This window comes from Perognathus longimembris, chromosome 2, assembly GCF_023159225.1.
Source record: "Perognathus longimembris pacificus isolate PPM17 chromosome 2, ASM2315922v1, whole genome shotgun sequence".
Lineage (NCBI taxonomy): Eukaryota > Metazoa > Chordata > Mammalia > Rodentia > Heteromyidae > Perognathus > Perognathus longimembris.
In genome coordinates, this window is record NC_063162.1 from 109,623,395 (window position 1) to 109,642,377 (window position 18,983).

Below are 18,983 nucleotides of genomic sequence, written 5' to 3' on the forward strand. Positions count from 1 at the left end.
AGAGGTATTCAATTATGATGACATTCATAATTAGTGTAATACTGTAAATAAGAAAATGAATAACAAGAAGAAATCACTTAAACTGATTTGATGGAAGTGAAAGTGAGAGGTGGAATTTTAACTATTTCCAGGCTGTGCTAGTAAGATTAGCAAGAAAAGGAAACTCAGGTCTTTGGGGACAGAAATCAAATTCAGAAGTTGGGAAATATGTAAGCTAATTAGTTTCTGCAGAACTATAGCAACTTCTCTAAGATTCACCTACACACAACTATTTATCTCAACCTCCCTCCAACTCTCTAATTGATTGAAAGAAGAGCCTAAGTCTTTTAATTTTCTATAACTAAATTTTAATTTTCTATAACTAAAGAATATAACTAATAGAGTATAAGAATTTGCTTTAATTTTCTCACAAGTACAGAATCATAAAATCGAGTACTCCATGGCTAGAAGGTACTTAAGAGGTATTCAAAAAGAACTTTATTTGTACATAAGATTTTGAACTAAAATGAACTAATTTTCTAATGATGTTAGTTTGATTTCTGTCCCTGACAATGGCTATCTTTCTTGGGGAAAAAATTCTACAGATGTTGAGGTCAAGTTAGGAAAAGATATGAACTTGCTTTTCTATCTTAATTCTGCTATGGGATCAAAGCTAACTATCTTCCCAAAAAGCAAGGGCTCATGGGCTTATTTTCTTCTATCTGGGAACCTGAGAAGAGTGGAAACATTGCCTGGGATAGGTCAACCTTGTTAGTTAAGTTTTTATGTAAGCTCACACACTTTTACTTGGTAATGATTTCCCTTCTGTCTTATGTTTCCAATGTGGAACTTTGTTCTCCCAAATGTTTCTGTTTTCACAGTTCTCACTAGAATCTTGCAAGGGTTTAAATGAGAAAACAAAAAACTGACACACCCATTTTATGCTGCATTATATAACAATGGCTCAGAACCCAGTAGTTTATGAATGAAATAAAGATACTTTATTTATTACACAGGCACTTGGATATTCACATGCCCAACACATCTGATACACTTAACAACTATGGAAACACGAATGGAAAATGTCTGCTTGTAGGATTGAGAGAGAACTTTCACCATGTAAAGGTGAATGAGTGCATTGACAATTTTTCCTTTACTCTCCTCTAAGAATTTCCAGAAGTTACACTTTAAATAATAGGCAACAAAAACTGATCTACATTCCAACTGGTATGCTAACTTGAATTGTGAGAGATTTAAACGTTTATCACAATGCAACATATTTATAGTCATGCTTGAACAGATTAGGTTAGTAAGCATGCATTCCATTCTGTGATATGAATACTGTTAATCTATTTCCCAACAAAGATCAGAAGATGCCCAGTGCATAGAAAAATACAAATCACTGTAGTCAATATATTACGAGAATGATCTTGGAACTTACACGGTGGTGATGAAGTCCTAAAATGCCATGCCCACAAAAGCACATTAAAAAGTGGATAAACATATTTCATCAGACAATTTCTAAGAATGAAAGTTTTAAATTGGGGGAATGTTCTTGCTGTGTGCTTTGAACAGGGCCTTTCTGCTCACCTCCTTCTGGCTTGACTGGTCCATCGGACATCACCTTCCTGAGGGCTAGCTGGCTTTGGTCTTGGTTGCCATTGGCTGGTGGAGGCAGATTATCAGACTGAGTTCTTTGAATAGGGAGGACTCCTGCTATGCTGTGTCTGTGCTGCTTCCTGGCATGATTAGACTGACCGCTTTTATGTGCTGCTGTGGCAGTGTGGGTGAAATGGAAACCCAGAGTATGTATCCTCAGATGGAACCAGCTTAAATGTTATTCATGCAAACAGAAGTGTTCTTTTACTCTATTTAAGTTGTGTTTTCAAATGCTGAAATGATACCACATGCACAGCACTGAAGGGAGTTAAAACTGGCTGTTTCTTTGAAAATGACTAAAGGAACAGGGAAATGACTAGAGGAATGGGAAAAGCAACAATCTATCTCCAGTGACTGGTTAATGCCATATGGATGTTACATGAGCCTACTTTTGGGAGCTATCTAATATTTAGATTTTGCTAAACTTATATTGATTGATGAAATTCTCACAAATGAAATGAAAAGATGACAGTTACATGGGGCAAATTTTCTACTTTGATTTACAGCTACTAGATATGCCATGTACTGACTTTTAAAGGATTTCAATGGTTAAGCCAAAAAAAAAAAATTGCCTGAAAATTCTCTGTGATCCTACATGAAATGTGATCCACAAAAAATGGATCCAATAGTGTTCCTGAATGAGGTTCCAGTGTCTCGTTGAATATTCTTATGTATACATTAATCATAACTATTTTTTAAAATAATACAAATTTCTTCACAACTGTACCAGACTAGAAGATTTTAATATGGAAAGCCACGTCTCACGTGCATAATGTCTTAGTGTTTTTAAACACTGGCTTAACATGACTATTTTTCCTCTAGAATCTAATACATAACTGGTGTTGGTTGGTCTCCTATTTCTGCCTAAAATGTTTGAGTGTTTTCAGGTGCAAGACTCTCATTGCTCATTTGCTCTAAATATTTGTGTTTGTGCTTTTTTTTTTGGATGTAATGCCTGGAAAATTGGCAGCCCCTTTGTGCTTATGATCCCTGCATCCAAAGAATATTTAAGCACACAAAAAAAGGACTCACAACATTGCTTTGTCTGCCTACACCACAGACACAGCTACCGAATACTATGAGCCAGGTTGGGTGAATGGTGAAGACAAAGGAGAAACAGCCAGTTTTATTGCAGTCTACGTAAATTAAAAACAACAACAAAAAACAAAATGAAAAACTAAATATAAGGAAGAGCATATTTATGTGTTGATACCATTCTTACACAGACAAAGGGACAGAGAACAGAGTGAGCAGGGGATGCCAAAAACAGGAAGCAAACAGGGAAGGACAGCAGGAGAGAAAGGCAACAGATGAACATTAAGCTGCCATGCTGAGGAATTTATTTGCGTCTTTTACTTGGTTGAATGCGGAGTTGTTGCACGGCAGCTTCTGCTGCGGCTATGGCAGCCCCTGCATCTTCCAGGTGGGTCTGAGTAACGCTGGTTTTGCTTTGACTGCGAGATGGTCCATGAGAACGGAGGTGGCCTTCAGAGGATGATTTGGAGCTACCAGGACTACTATGAGATTTCTCAATGGTTGGAACCTGCATGTCTGGTTATAAAAGGGTAAAAACACGAGTTAAAGCTATGCTGTCACAATTGGTCTATGAATAATTATAAGCAACTGTCTACATAAAAATGTCTTAAGAATTCTGTTAATACTGCTGTTTATGGCCCATTTATCCAATCGCTTACCACACAAAATGCAATTCAATATTTGGAGAGCTATTTAGGGCTGCCAGTGAAAAAGGACCACAATCTTGAGTAGAGATACATCCATTAAGAGGAATACACCTAATTAGTATCAACTGATAAATATAGTAACTTCTGATTTCAGCCAGCAACTCTGTTCCTTCCCATAGAGGTTGAGGGAAAAGACAACATGCCTATACTGATGAAACATTTTAAGCAAAAGTGAAATGAATTTTAGGATCAGGTGCAAGTCATCAGAAAGTATTAGAGCTTGTAGAAACATTGTCTCTATCAGTTTTAAAGATTGTGCCAAACACACATTTTTGTGGGGGATGGGGAAGGGAGAGAAAGAAAGGAAAGATTGTTTTTTATGTTAAGCATCTTGCAGAATGATAAAAGAGACACCAATGAGTTGGAGACATGGAGCACGTAACTGATCTATAAAGCTTATTCTTAAATAATCTACAGTACTCTTTTTAGTCAGTGGTTCACCATATGAACTGAATAGCCTGCTAGATATGGCCTCAATTTTCTATCTTCTAGAATACTTACTAATAATTCATTACCTTATAATACATAAAAATACTTTCACAGTATGATATACTTTCTGAGAAGTACATTAGAGACAAGAAAGTAACAATCAAGAATGGTACAAAAATTGTATAACTGTATAATACTTACAAATAGCTCAATATATCTAGATAAGATATCACATGTTTATTCTATACAATAATGGCAATAATAGCAATTTATAATGAGAATTGGTGTGTATTGTGGGTCATTTGAAATAAACCTACCAAAGTTAAAAGTTATTTAAATAGAAATGCTGTGTAAAATCAAACTCAATGTATGGCAGTGCCAATTAAAAAAAAAACAGTTGAAAATTAGTTTGGGTCCAACATTTAGGAAAGATTTAAGGGAACTATAGTAGTCCAACTGTTTTAATGATAAACAAAAATGTTCTTGATATGATAAATTAAAGCAATACATGAAATTATGAAATTATATTTACAGAGTAAGACCACATGAAAAATCATAGATTCAAATATTATGCTTATTTTGTCAGCATAATTAGATTTAGTCAATGTACGAAAAGGGACTTATACATTTTGTTTGCAAAATACATCAATTCACTTTTTTTCTAAAATCATATATATCATTGATTTATTGAAACAGAAAAGATGAAATGTTTTATACAGCTCATACTGTCCTTTTAACAGGTTAAAACATAGCATCAGAAAACAGAAGATTGTAAAGTGATATTCCTAATTCTATGCTAGATAGTAGATTAATATTTCAATAGAAGCTGACTTTTCAAGATACATTATATATCCTATATCTACTACACAAGATAGAGGCCCTCATGTCAAATAAAGAAGATACTGAGGGAACAAAAAGACAACATGATTTTTCTACTTGAAATAATTCCTACCCTTGGATGGGTCAGGGAAGATACCATGGCTTCGGCTTTTGATGACAGAAGGCTTTGGAGACTGCTGGCTGCTTTGACTGGAATGAGACTTGCCGTGATCAATGCTCTCAGTCTGTTCCTTGAGTGGATACCACCTAGGAGTGTTGTCAAGGTGAGATGTGCTAGACAAATCAATCAATACCTGGAAAAGACAACAGATTGATAGAATTTATGAATTAAGCTATAAGGCATCCATTACATATTCTGTGATCCAAAATTTATTCAAAGATAAATATGTATAGATAGATACATAGGCATGTATCTTGTATCTGTGTGTGTGTGTGTGTGTGTGTGTGTGTGTGTGTAAAAGATATAGTATTACAGATGATGGTAATACTACTATTTTCTTCATTTTTCCTTTTTATCCTTTAAATGATTAAATGGAACCACATAAAGGCTTTGATTTGAAGGAAGGTAGAGTTAAAGTCAATTATTTCTAGGAAAAATAAACAGTATTTGCTCTATGAACGTCTAGTCCTAAACATGATCATAAGTTTAAAATAAAGGATAATTTTAGTTGCAAGAAGGGAAAAATAAAAAAAAATTCAAAAGGATAGATGACTTGCAATTACTAACTTATTCTATTTTTGAACAAAAGATATTGTTATTGTAAAGGTGATATACAGAAAGATTACGGCTCCTAAGTCAAGTAGTACATTTCTGTGTGAACAGTGTTACCCTTTTCCCCACTTTCTCCTACTTTTTCCTACCCAACCGCCTCCATAAGTTGTATAGTTCATTGTCAACACAGTGTCTATTATCATGGTTGCATTTGTTCACCCTTTGTCCCGCCATTTCTGTGCTCCCCCCCATTCTCCTCCAAACAGATTTAATATTGCAATACATATATGACTTAGTGGTATATAAGTTGCGCAATTTACGGTACCAGTACCTTAGAATCTTAGATTTTACTATACGTGTGTGTGTGTGTAATATATTTCCAAGACAATATAGGTTCATAAAAAGGCAGCAAATTTTTACTAATAAATCAATTTTTGAGATGAGACATTAAATCAGATATAACACTATATCCTAGAATGGCATTACTTAGCATAGTGACAAGAAAGTTGTTTCAAGGTTATGGTTAAATTATTTGGTTTAAGCAGGACAGGAGGTACAGAATTTAAGGACCATAATAAAAAGCTTAAATTATCATCTATACAATGAACTCAAGAAAAGACATTGCATTTTGCTAGATTTAAATTTCCAAGGCAAATTTTAATCTGATATATATCTACAATTTCTGTTCTAAAGGAAAAGCACAAAATAAAACACAGTTTAAACAGGTCACATATGAACAAAACTTCAAGGTCTGATCAACTCTACCAGATTTCATGATCAGGTAATTTTGATTTCTTACAAATTCATACAAACATTGTTTTAATTGTAGTCTCCTATTTTTAGTTTTGTTTTGAAAATATTTGAGAAAAATTCCAGGGTATTTAATTACCAATTGAAGATGTAAAAATGTTACATTGATGTACCCATTGAAAACTAGCAAGTAAAGAGGCTTAAATTTCATTATTACATATTTAGCTTATTTCTAATATAAATTTATTACCTCAAAATTCCTTTGGACTCACAGCAAGATTATATATTTTCCCACTGAAGCAATTAAGACCCAGTGTTACAAATTAATTAGAAATTATATCAAGTAGTAGACCAATAACCATTTCTCAAGGCAATGTTCTTCTATTCAAACAGTAATTGGGAAATATTGATTGAAAAATAATTTATTTAGAAATAACTATTTGATAAATTTAAGAAATACGCTTTTGAGAGGAGAAAAGAGGGAGAATACAGTTAATAATCCAATGTATATTCTACAAAATTAAGAAGGAGTGAGGTACAGGGAAGATAGGGGAGGGATGAATGAGAATGTTGAAAAGAGTGACACTGATCATGATATACAGAATTTATAAATTGCTTTGTTAATTGGCAACTCCTCTGTACAACTGCTTAAAGATAATGATAATAATAATAAATATACAAATATAGAAAAGTAAAATGCTTTGCATCTTGCTTTATTTGGTGGTTTACAATGCCAGCATGGAAGGAAAAGGCAATCTGGGGCTTACCTCCCCAAGGAAGTCATTTGAAGAAAATCTATCATAATCCCAAACTGTCACCTCCAGGGTTTTCTTCTTTAGCTACAGTTCAAATAAAATTGATATTAACTCCATTTTCCATAATACATTTGCAATTTATATTCACACTTGAATTCTGTTAATTTATGTAAATATATTTCATTTTTTACCTAAACAATGTTTATACTAAATATTGTGTAAAATTTAAATAATTACATTATTTTCTAATCCAGTTTGATTTTTTTTCCCTTTTCTATTGCTGAGGACTGAATTCGAGGCCTTGAGCTCCGCAGGCAAGCACTCTTCGACTGAGCTAAATCCCCAGCCCCCAGTTTGATTATTAAAAGCACAATTTTGAGAACAAATTGTTAGATTTTATTTATTTCCTCTCTACCTCTTCCGCATCCACCCAGTTTTTACAAATAGAAAGCAGGATCTATGTTTTTATAAGAAATTCACAACTTGTAAAATAATCCTAGAAGAGGTATGCTACTTAGATGATCTCTTATTGTTTCATTGATATCCAGAACATATAGTAGCAGTTTCTTATTTCTGCCAGTGAATTTAACTAGTGTTAGTTATTTAACTAGTTAGTTAAAACACCCAAGTTGTAATTTGCATGTCTGGTCATATAATGAAACCTATCTTCCAATAGTCAAATTAAGACCTTACTTTGAAGGGTAGATTCTTTTACAGTGTTTTTTAAAATATTTATTGTCAAACTGATGTACAGAGCGGTTACAGTTTCATATGTTAGGCATTGGATACATTTCTTGTGCTGTTTGTTACCTCCTCCCTCATTCCCCCCTCCCCCTTCCCCCTTTCACTTTCCGCCCATGAGTTGTTCAGTTGATTTACACCAGTTTTGTAAGTATTGCTTTTGTAGTCGTTTGTCTTTTTACCCTGTGTCTCTGTTTGACTTTACTCTCTTCTCTGAATTTAATTATATGATCTATCAGTCTTTTCTGCCATTAATGCAAAATTCTGAAGTTCAGATTTTCAAATGTGCATTTATTTTTACTTTCTATACAGTTAACCTACAAGCAGAAGTCTTCAATTTAGAGACAAGATCCCAAAATGTTATTTCATGAAGTAACACATTGCTATACACTGAATCTTATTTGTGACTTCGTATTACTTATGTGTGTCAAAATATTTATAAATTTTGATGTACTGACACTTAAGTTATGTGATGTATAAATTGGACCAGTTCTCTTTCATTCACTCACTTGTCCATTTTGAGCAGTAAATATGTCAGAATGTACCAATTTCCTTTCATATAATATTTGAACTTCATTTTTTTCAATGCTAAATTTTTGAAATATTTGTATTTGTATAGTAATCACTGACAAATGGGTCATTTGTCATAACAATAATTTTTATTTAGCTCCAAACTGCCATTTAGGAAATAATCATCACATACCTGCTCCATGGAAATGCTTTTATAAATTACTGTTTGATTCCACTCAGGATTCAGACTTTTCTGGACATATTTAGTCCTTCTCTTGTATTCAGCACTGAATTAGAAGAAAGGAAAGAGTTAGTTTGATTATTTAGCTACATGACTTCATAGTCATGTAGACATACAGATTTTTAGGATATTTGTTTCAGATCACTATGTAAATATCTCATTTTATGTCTTAAACCTTATTTTAAATTGAATACACAAGAGCAGTTTAAGTAAGTTGGATGCTTTATACTTTTTTTGCTCAACTATTTTTTAAACAAATGCTTTAGGTAGTCTAACTATTCTATAATTTTAGAAAAATCACTCTTTCTTGAATGTAGTATCTAGCCACATTAACTAAATGGTATTGGCAAAATCTTTTGTGCTACAAATAGTAACTTGGTCTTTAGCATCCCAATACTTCATATCTAAACATGGAAGCAAAACTAAATGGTCTAAAAATTCAATTTTTTTCTAAACAAAAATTAGTAATGATTGTCTGAAACAAATGACGAATTGTTCTTTCCAAAAACTATCACCATTCTATCACCATTTATGGAAATAGATAAATGTTGAAAAAATATTACTAAATAATTTTATGAAAAAATGTAGAAAATATTGTGCTAAAATTTACAATTGTGTGAAATAATGAAACAAATTATTTAACATAAATGTATATAAGAATGTATATTAATATCCTAATGTATATTAATATCCTAAGTGTGTTCATAAAATATTACATTTAATTCAATGATAATTTTAGGGGGACAAAAAAAGTGATTTCAGAAGGCACCAGGTGCACTTTCAAATACCTTGTATTAGACAAATACAACAAAATATTAGGGTTTGATAACATCAGAATAGAAAGCATAGACTTTTACAGTAGGATTGCAAGATTTTAAAACAAAGCCCAGATGATTTTGGCAAACTATATTCCTTTACATTTCACATTAAGAATTATTTTTGATATGTCACCACTGGAAAATTGATTTAAGATTTTGGTTGGTGCTTTAGAATCACAGCTATGCTAAGATAGGTATGTTAAGAGAAACATATCCTAAGTAGTAAGAGTGTTATAGTTACAGCTTATTTTGGATATAGTCATCCAAGTACTGGGATCATGGGAAAACAAATTAATGATTCATAATGTAGGAACAGCAGTATAATTATTTTTTCAGATTTTAAAATGTTGAGTCTGTATCATGTTAACAAGATGGGAATAAATGTCAAATGCAAATTCATGTACTTTTATGAAAATTCTAGATATGTGTATATATTTAAATTGCTGTGCTGAAATGTTTACAAAAAGACTACCAGTTACTATGTTTTCCCAGCATATAATTTAAAATGATCATTATTTTAAAACTTCATATGCAACCTGGGTGCTGGTAGATAACATCCTAGCTACTCAGGAGTCCGAGATCTGAGAATCCAGCCCAGGCAGGAAAGTACTTGAGACTGTTATCTCCAGTTAATCACCAGAAAACCAGAAGGGGTGCTGTGGCTCAAGTGGTAGAATGTTGACTTTGAGCTGAAGAGCTCAGGGAAAGTACTCAGGCCCAGAGTTCAAGCCCCAAAACCAAAAAAAAAAAAAAAAAAATCATATGCACATGTAATTCTTTTCTTTGTATAAATAAGCAACAATTATAGAGAAAATTATATGAGACTACACTGCAGAACCTATGCTTAATTACACTAACACATGATCATATATTTGATTCACACATGAAAAATATAAAATAAGTACACTAAAATAATAATAAGTAAACGTATTAAATTATTTCTCATAGTCAGAGACCTAAGTGTATTTTATGTATTAACCCATTTAGTCCTCCTGGCCTTGCTATAAGACAAGTTATTTGATATCCTGTTTAATACATAAGGACAACTGATGCTCAGAGTTATCAGCAAGGTAAAATAATCATAAACTTGTAAGAGAAATATTCAGATGTGATTGTAAGAAGAAGAAAAATTGAATTCAGTCTCTTTCCCTGCCTAGTAAGCATACTACATTTCCTTGGGGAAGGAAGAACATCACATTACTGGTATTATTTTATGGTTATTGGGCCATATCTAATCATCAAAACTTATTAATATTTGAATGCTACTTATTTTTTATCTTAAAATATGCTTGTATGTCTTTATTTTCCTGTAAAACCAACTGAAATCACTTTTGGTCATCAGATTGCAACCTAAATAATATTTGTCCTGGAAATAATAGTTGGGTAAGTTAAGAAGAATGCTTAGAGAAAGGTTAGCTAGAAAGAGATTCCAAGTATAATGACAGCTAAATTTTGCTACAACCACAGAAAAGCTCATTAATGTGAAGAGAATTTCACTTTGTCACAAAATGTGATGAGAGAAAACTGGAAAGAGACATTTCAGACACACTCATTCCATTTCTTAATCCATCAGGCCATTTCCTGAGTTCATGACAATTTGAGTGGTTTCCTTGTCATTTTCTCACCTCAGCTTGCCTGACACTTGTCCTTTTGACCACAAGAGTAAATTGATCAAAGGGATGAAAATAAAATGAAAACAAAAATAAAGAAACTATGTTTTTAGTTAGCAAGATTTTCATTTCCTTAATTATAATGTATTGTAATTTGTTACTGAAGAAAATTTGCATAGTTCTCTTTTTAGTAATGTTAAAATTTTTTATAATAGAGTGATCCAATTACTGTATATGTTAGTTTGCAGTGATAACAGAGTATTGGCTATCTGCAAACTATCATACATGTACTAGCTATAATACAGAAATAAAATGTTATTTATTAAGAGCTTGTTATGTGCCAGGTATTATGGTTATTATTTTAGGTTCATCACTTCACTTATTCACATACATACATAAAAAATCCTAGAAAGGCTGCTGTTATTCCTAGTTAGAAGAGTAGAAAATAGTTTGTCTCTCTCATAGCTTGTAAGTGGTAGGGCTAAAATTCCAACAGAAATTCTTGAGAACTTCTTAGAGATACCTACAATCATTGTTCACATTTACAAAACATGCTCTTCTGTAAGTTAAATGGAGACAGTCACTATCTGCTAATTACCTTTTAGTTTGCTAGATGAAGGAGGGGAAATTCTGAAAAGTGTGATAGTCAATGTCTGTTTTATAATCGACACTATGTCTTCGAAACAAGACTAATTTTATATATCATTCCAAAAGATCTGGATTGTGATCTGCAATGTGAGAGTTAGACATACTACAAAACTCATCAGTGTTAAATTTCACTGCTTGTTGCAATTATATGCCTTAAAAGTTTCTGGGTAGCAGTAAGGCTCTGATGATTAATCCTATTATTTGAAACAGATTCTTATGCCTTTGAAATGAACAAGCATCCTCTTTTGGGGAAACAGCTTATAAGGATTAATAAATATATCATATTTTAAAATCACAGACAAAACAAATGTACCATTAATAATCTAGATGAAATTTAAATTCTCATTACTCTATTGCTAAAGATGGTACATGATTCACCTTCTCAAGTAACACATTTAATTTATGATGATGCAGTAAGAGACATGCTAAATAATGCTCTTGATTGTGTATTAAGATTGTGTACTATTTGTTGATAATTTAATGTTTCTACATGCTGTGAGTTCTTAGCAAACTGGATTTTACCATTGGAACCAATCAAAAATAATTATGTTACTGCCAATATTTTATAATAAGCAGTATGACAGTGTACTGCTAGAATGTAGTATTGGAATATAGTAATGGACATCTAGGACATCTAAAATATCAGTTAATTCCTTTTAAAAAGTGACTCAAGTATTATAAAAAAAACTAGTAAAATATCTGTAATTATAACATGAGAAGGTAAGTTTTAGCAGACAAATTATATTTTCCACTTTTCTGGGTTTTATTACACAGTCTGGTAACATTAGTTAGGAAACAAATGTGATTTTTGTTTAGAGCTAATTTAATAGATACCCAAATGCAGGAGAGTTAAAATTATACACAATATAGAGGTACAGATCAATGTACATAAAATATAATAAGAATAACTCTAGGCATAACAGTATAGCTTAACACTGAAAGAAAATCAACTCTACCTGGCATTCTGGACAACCATGACTTGACTACATTGATTCCAAGAGTGAGAGTGAGGGATACACAACAGGAAGGTAGGAAAACAGGAAGAAAAATGTTAGGAACAGAAATAAGGAAAGAAAAACAATATTAATACTTAGAAGAGCTATACCATAATATAATGACATGAGGCAGGAAATAACCTTGGAAATGCAGTGAAAATAACTCCTCATCATTATAATAAGACCTTCAGTAAGAGTAATTTATTGAAAGAACCAGGTATTGAATATGAGAAGCATATTAGCTGCTTCTGAGCCAAATTTCACTCATATATCACTGAAGAAACTACACAAGGACAGTTTAGGTGAGACATTTTCTGTCCATTCCCTGCTACGATTTCCACAATGATCTAATATATTTATATTACCTTCCCATCTCTTCTGGTTATAAGCATTTGCAAGATTCTAATGAAAACATATCCTATATAAATGAAAGGTAGATATTCTCATGTAGTATAAAATATGAGACTGAAGAATATTGCTAGAAGATAAAACATAAATGATAATGCCTTATTTCTATTCATTAATTTAAAAAATACAAGTCAGAGACAAATAGTTGATAGTGATTCTCCCATTCACAATATTTTATTAAGTAACACTAAAGGTCTAATGAACAAAGTAAATATCAAAATAATATGTGGTTCATTGTTGTTTTTGTTCTACTCATCTCAGAAGACATAGTCAAACTCTATAGACAATTATTCAAATATATAATTCAATTGTTATGAAATATGAGTCTCTGATACTATAGTAATATCTGAGTAATCTCCATAAAATTACTAAAGGTTTAATAAACTGTTTAGTAAGTTAAAGCTAAAACAATAGTACCGATGATTCTCAGTTCCAAATAGAATTACTGGGGAGGATAAAATTAAAGACTATACTGAATTTGATATAGTCCCTGACAATTTTCAAATCACTGAGTGTGATTTGATTTGTTTTCTCTGACAAACTACAAATGATGGTGTGCCTCCACTAACTCTCTCAATACCAATGGGAAAACTGAATTTGAATGTAATTGGTTAACTGTTCATTGTGATAATGCTGGTTAAGGAACAGAATTAAGTGCAGTGTATAACTAATTCAATTCCATTACAAAAATCGTAATTACAATCTGAGAATGATAATTTGTATGGCTTCAATACTTTTAAATTTGTTGAGGGTTGTTGTATCACACACAAAAAAAGGTCAGGTAAGTACACTAAAAAAGAATGTACTTTGAAGGGAAAATATGTTCTATAAAAATTAAGACCTCACACCTGCTATAAAATAGTATGAAGCAATTAGAGGAATTAGCACAATATTTGTAAAATTTTAAATTATTATGGAGACACATGGTACAGCTAGTTTGAGTCTTTGTATTATAGAAATATAAATGAAAATTTATATTGTAACTAAAAGTTACAATAGCTGAAGTTTACTTCCCAATAGTGTGGAGTGGTGGAGTTGGATGAGGTGAGGCTGACTATGACTGGCCCCCAGTGATGATGGCTGCTGCTAAGCCAGTGGTACATTATGGGTCAAACATGTTCTCTGCTTCTCTACTACAATTAAAAATTCTCTCCACTCCCCCCCAAAACCAAAACAATATGCAAATAATCACTCCCCACCTTAAGGAAACAAACAACAAAAATCCCTAGTATCTTCAAATTGCCAACTTAGGTTACTTTTTATTTTTTTTTATTTTCACTATTTATTTGATTGCTTGTTGTTTCATCATGCTAATTTTACATAAGTTGTTCAGGTAACTATATAATTTTTGGAGGCCAAATCCTCATTTTGAAACCATCTTTGAGTATGGGTTATCCAGAACATAATAATACATATCATTTCTTTAAAAATTAGATATGTCTAAGAATACTTTGTTACATATTAACTTTAGTTGGAGTTGAATATATGCTGTACCACTGAGCTACACACCTAGTCCTAAGTATACATTTTACATTGACAATTTATACATAAAACAAGACATTCAAAAGACATTTTCCATTTATTTACCATACTCAGTCTTTCAAGCTTTATTCATATTTACTAGTGATTTTTAAACATTGAAAAATATGTTGATAAATAGCAATACATGAGAAACATTACTGAAGGAACACCATGTAGTACAAAGATATCCAGTAACTGGACACTGATTTTTCAAATTAATTTGGGAATGTAAGTTAATTCTTTAAATTCATACCACATAATTCCTTAGCAGACTGCATCAAGTGACCAGTCATCACAAGACTGGCTCCCAGAATGGAAATGCTGATTTGCTCTCATTGAGTCTGTTTTTGTTATTATCACTGCTCTTCCCAGAATCCTTGAAGGCTTAATTATGCACTTTAAATTCTGCCTTATCTACTAATTAGAATAAATAATCATGACTGGTGGAAAACTAAATGAAAGGTTATGAACTCAAGGCGAGGCTTTTAAATTGGAGACTGGAAGAAGTTAACAACACTTTTTTTGCGGGGGGGGGGCCTTATAAAATTAATTACTGCCCTACTGGTAAAATAAGTAAAATATGACAGTTATAGATGTATACATTTGTATATATGTTATAACTCACCAGTTATTAGTTCTTTCTCCATTTTATTAGTATATTATTTAAACAACAGGATGTAATACTTAGAAGACATTGCTTCTTTACTTACCCTCTCCCAGGAAGAAGGTACACTTTAACAAAAGGGTCAGAATAGCCATTGTTATCTCGAGGAACAAGGTTTCTTGCTTGAAGAATATGTATTATGAGATTTCCAAGATCATAGTTGATTTGAAGCTTTAGAGGATAGAAGATATCATTAACTTTTTAAAAGATATGATGAGTTATCTTTCATTTTGGTGGTACTGGAGATCAAACCCAAGGCCTTGCTCATATTAGACTAGTGCACTACCCTATAGCTATAACCCAGCCTATCATTCAATATTTTACTAGTTTCTTTTTAAGTCTTATAAGAAGCATCTGCCCTCATTTTCATTTTATTTGTAAATTAAGAGAATAATGAAATGTCAAATTTAATTGGGAGCCCTCTGAGGCACATTTTCATTTCTAGTAAATACGCTGTTCATTCTTCAAATGGTATAAAGTTATGGCCTATCGATAGGTCATTTATAAGGGAAAACACAGAATGAATGATATTTACTTTTTTCATTAAATTTCTATTTATAGAGCAATAGCACATAATACAGTGTTCTTTATTTAAAACAGCAAGATTTAAAAACAAATAATTGAAAATTTTATTGCAAAATATTGTGTGTTCATTAAATAAATAGCTGTAGATAGAATCTGTCAGTGCTAAAATGACAAGCAGTTTTCAAAATGTGTATGTAGCTTCTATTTCTGTTTCTACTTTTCTTATAAAATGATACTGGGAACATAGGACCTTACTCAAGTTTAGAAGCTGAGAAAGAAGAAAGAATCATGTCTCATTGGTTTTATTTATTTATTCATATTACTCAATAATTGCAATTTATTTCAGTATTGAATTTGAATTCTGTTCAAGTGGGTTTTGGTTTGATTTATTTGAGATAAAATGACAACGTTTTTCACTATAATGCATCACAATTTAATACTTTGAGAAACATTACCAAGATCTTCATGAGGCAAAAGTTTAATCATGCTGATTTCCTCATTTCCTTGGCAAAATACAGCCAAGCTAGCAGTTATAATGATTACGTTATTGAAACATGGCCAGTTACATCTATTTGGGTGAAAATGATTCATAGTATATTTAGATCTGGCACGTGAAAATTTTTCATGGTGACCATAGATGCTATGTGTGAATAGTACCAGCTCTATTGTGAAAACTTCATAGGTTACTTATTGATTGTTGTACACTGTCATTGAATAGTGAGAGACTATATATATATATGTATATATACATATATATTTGAGAAGCTAGAATAATTCAAAATAACGAAGATAACTATTTGCCTATTTTAACTTGTTGTTTCCTATTCTAACCCAGGGATTAGTGCAGCATGCTACACTCAGGGCTCTACCACTGACCTACAGGAAGGGTTCATAATTTGCCTATTGTTAATTGTAGGGTCGTTTTCCTATAACATAGAACAACATTTTTTTTCTTCTTAATAATGAAGTTGTTATGACTTAAAATACAAAAAAAAACTTCTCTATAATAATTATGCTGTAGTTACTGATTTAAAAAAAAGAAGAAAAACGAAAGTAATAGATTCATGATATATCAAAGTGATTTCCAATTTGTCCAAAACACTTCATGTACTCAGTAATTGAAGCACAAAATGTTCTGGCCATGATGACATATTAAGAATATTTCAAAGTACCAAACTCCACAGCAATGGTTGGATTTACTGCTACCTGTATTTATATTAATGTACCATACTACAGAATTGAATAGTTCCATGTATAATAGGAAATAAGACAGATTTTAATAATTTATTTACAATTCAAAAGACCAGTAACAAACACAGTCAAATGAGAAAGCAAATTGGTGGCATTGTACAAATGTTCATACCTGAATTTCTCCTGTAATTGGATGAGAGACAACCTTTGTGGCATCTGTAGGCTGTAATAGTAAAGATCATAAATCACATTAATAGGTTAACTATTCATAGAACTATTCATTTCCCAAGTGATTTCCCAAGTGATCACTGATATTTTAGCTCCAATAATACTGTGTTGTTATTATGGTAATCATCGAAATATGGACTTAGGGGAGTAAAGAAAATTAAAAAAAATTCTTAATTCTCATGTAGTGCATGAGTCAACAGAGAAAGTCCAACAAATAAACAAATATCTGCAGAGGTAATTTTAAATATTCTATGAACTTTAAATATCTTAGGAATTTTAAATATTCAGTGAAGATACAAATTGTTTTAAGACTGTTGCAGGTGGAAGGAAGAACTGCTTGAAACTAGAGAAAAATGACACAATGTGTAATGACTTTATGGAGGTAGCTTCTTAACATTCTCTTTTATTTTTACTTAAAGCCATCGTTACCTCCTCATGACTTGCAGATTATAGTAGAAAGGCCAGGTATAACCCTTAAAATTTCCTATTTGCAGGCTTCTAGGCTTCCATTCATCTCTTATATATTAGTATTCCTCTGTCCTAGACACATGATTTTCTGTTTCTATGATTTTTTATTTTTTTCTGGTTGGGCTCTCTGCTTGAAATATTGACCCTTTGTCCCCCCCCCCCTTTTTTTTTTTAAATAAAATTTAGTTAGTTAAACATCAGCTTTTCTAGCCCTGCTCTCTCACTCTACTTCTGAATGATTTTCAACATTACAACCTTACAGAATTTGCCAGATCTTTCTTCATGTGTAATTAGATAGGCATTTCTTAAATTACATGGAACATCATATCACTTGGATAGCATAGAAAAACCCAGGTTTCTAGGCCTTATGAACAAATTTTGTTATATACATGGTCAAGGGTGAGGTGAAGTAAAACTTTGAATTTCTAATAAGTTCTCAGAAGGTGTTGAAGCTACTGTAGTGAAAGAAAGATATAAGAATCACTGGGTCTACAGTGTAGGGAGTGATGGGACATTTTCATCTTGTAGGTATAGGATATAGCTACTTAAATTAAAGTAGTATTGAAAAATTATGAAAAACAAGACCATAAAATATTATAAATGTATCACAAATTTTTCACAATATTAAATTTGTAATAAATATATTGCAAGACTATTAAGAGTATGAAATAAATATAATCATTTATTATATAATAGTTATTATAAATATGTATATCATACATTTATTTCAATAATAAATAAGAAATACTGTTGCAAGATTATTACTGAGTTATAAACTCTGTTATATTTAAAATAGTAATCGTCTAAGAAAACCAGGTCCTTTTAGAATAGGTAGAACAGGGGAAGAGAACATAGCTTTGTTATAGAAGAGTAACAAAAGTAATTTACATTTTTATATTATTAAATCTCTTGCAAGGATAAAAGAATAATGTTACATCCCTTTATCCCTCAGCAACATTAAAATCATATTATTGGCAACATTTGTTTCAAGTGAAGATGTGCATTAAAAAATTTACTAGTATAGAATCGGGAATACAACTCAAAACAATGATGATATATGATGGTTTTCCTTATTTCTTATTGTTGTATATTGTAGGGAGCCAACAGCAAAGTTTATCCTGATATCTGGCTATGTTGTTACCCCAAGGACGTGCAAGGACATAGTTTACTGGAAAGACAGTAGGAAATGTTTTACTATGTCCACAGGAGTCCATTTTTATGTTAACTAATCTTGTCTTTACTGCCATAGGATATTGCTGACTTCAAAGTTTTTTTTGTATTCTTGAACTTTAGTAACCCTATGCTATTCCCTGGTTCCTAAATTGCATATAAACTGGAAGTTAAGAATAAATGGGGCTGTAGTCTAGAGCTACAGTCTTAAGCTGCAGACCTCCCAAACCCCATCTTTTGTCTTTTGTCTTTTGTCTCTTGTTTTGTGCTTTTCTTTTTCTTTTATCCTCGCCCCTTCAAAAAGGGTTTCCTTTCATTGCCGGCTGGCTCCGGCAAGTGGCACCCAAACAGGGACCTCAAAACCTGGGACTACAGCAGA

The 18,983-nt window shown here is 32.0% G+C and overlaps 1 protein-coding gene across 1 annotated transcript in view; it reads right to left on the reverse strand.

Annotated features, from left to right (window-relative positions):
* Positions 1 to 1,062: 1,062 nt before the first annotated feature.
* Pclo (piccolo presynaptic cytomatrix protein) overlaps positions 1,063 to 18,983 on the reverse strand; it is a 226,323-nt gene continuing 208,402 nt past the window's right edge. Inside the window, exons 14-20 of the mRNA XM_048339920.1 lie at positions 16,911 to 16,961; positions 15,069 to 15,193; positions 12,391 to 12,417; positions 8,311 to 8,404; positions 6,879 to 6,950; positions 4,762 to 4,942; positions 1,063 to 3,189 (exon numbers count right to left, since the gene is read on the reverse strand). Coding sequence (XP_048195877.1) covers positions 2,978 to 3,189; positions 4,762 to 4,942; positions 6,879 to 6,950; positions 8,311 to 8,404; positions 12,391 to 12,417; positions 15,069 to 15,193; positions 16,911 to 16,961 — 762 coding nt within the window. The 3' untranslated portion in view covers positions 1,063 to 2,977. The remainder of the gene's footprint in view (positions 3,190 to 4,761; positions 4,943 to 6,878; positions 6,951 to 8,310; positions 8,405 to 12,390; positions 12,418 to 15,068; positions 15,194 to 16,910; positions 16,962 to 18,983) is intronic.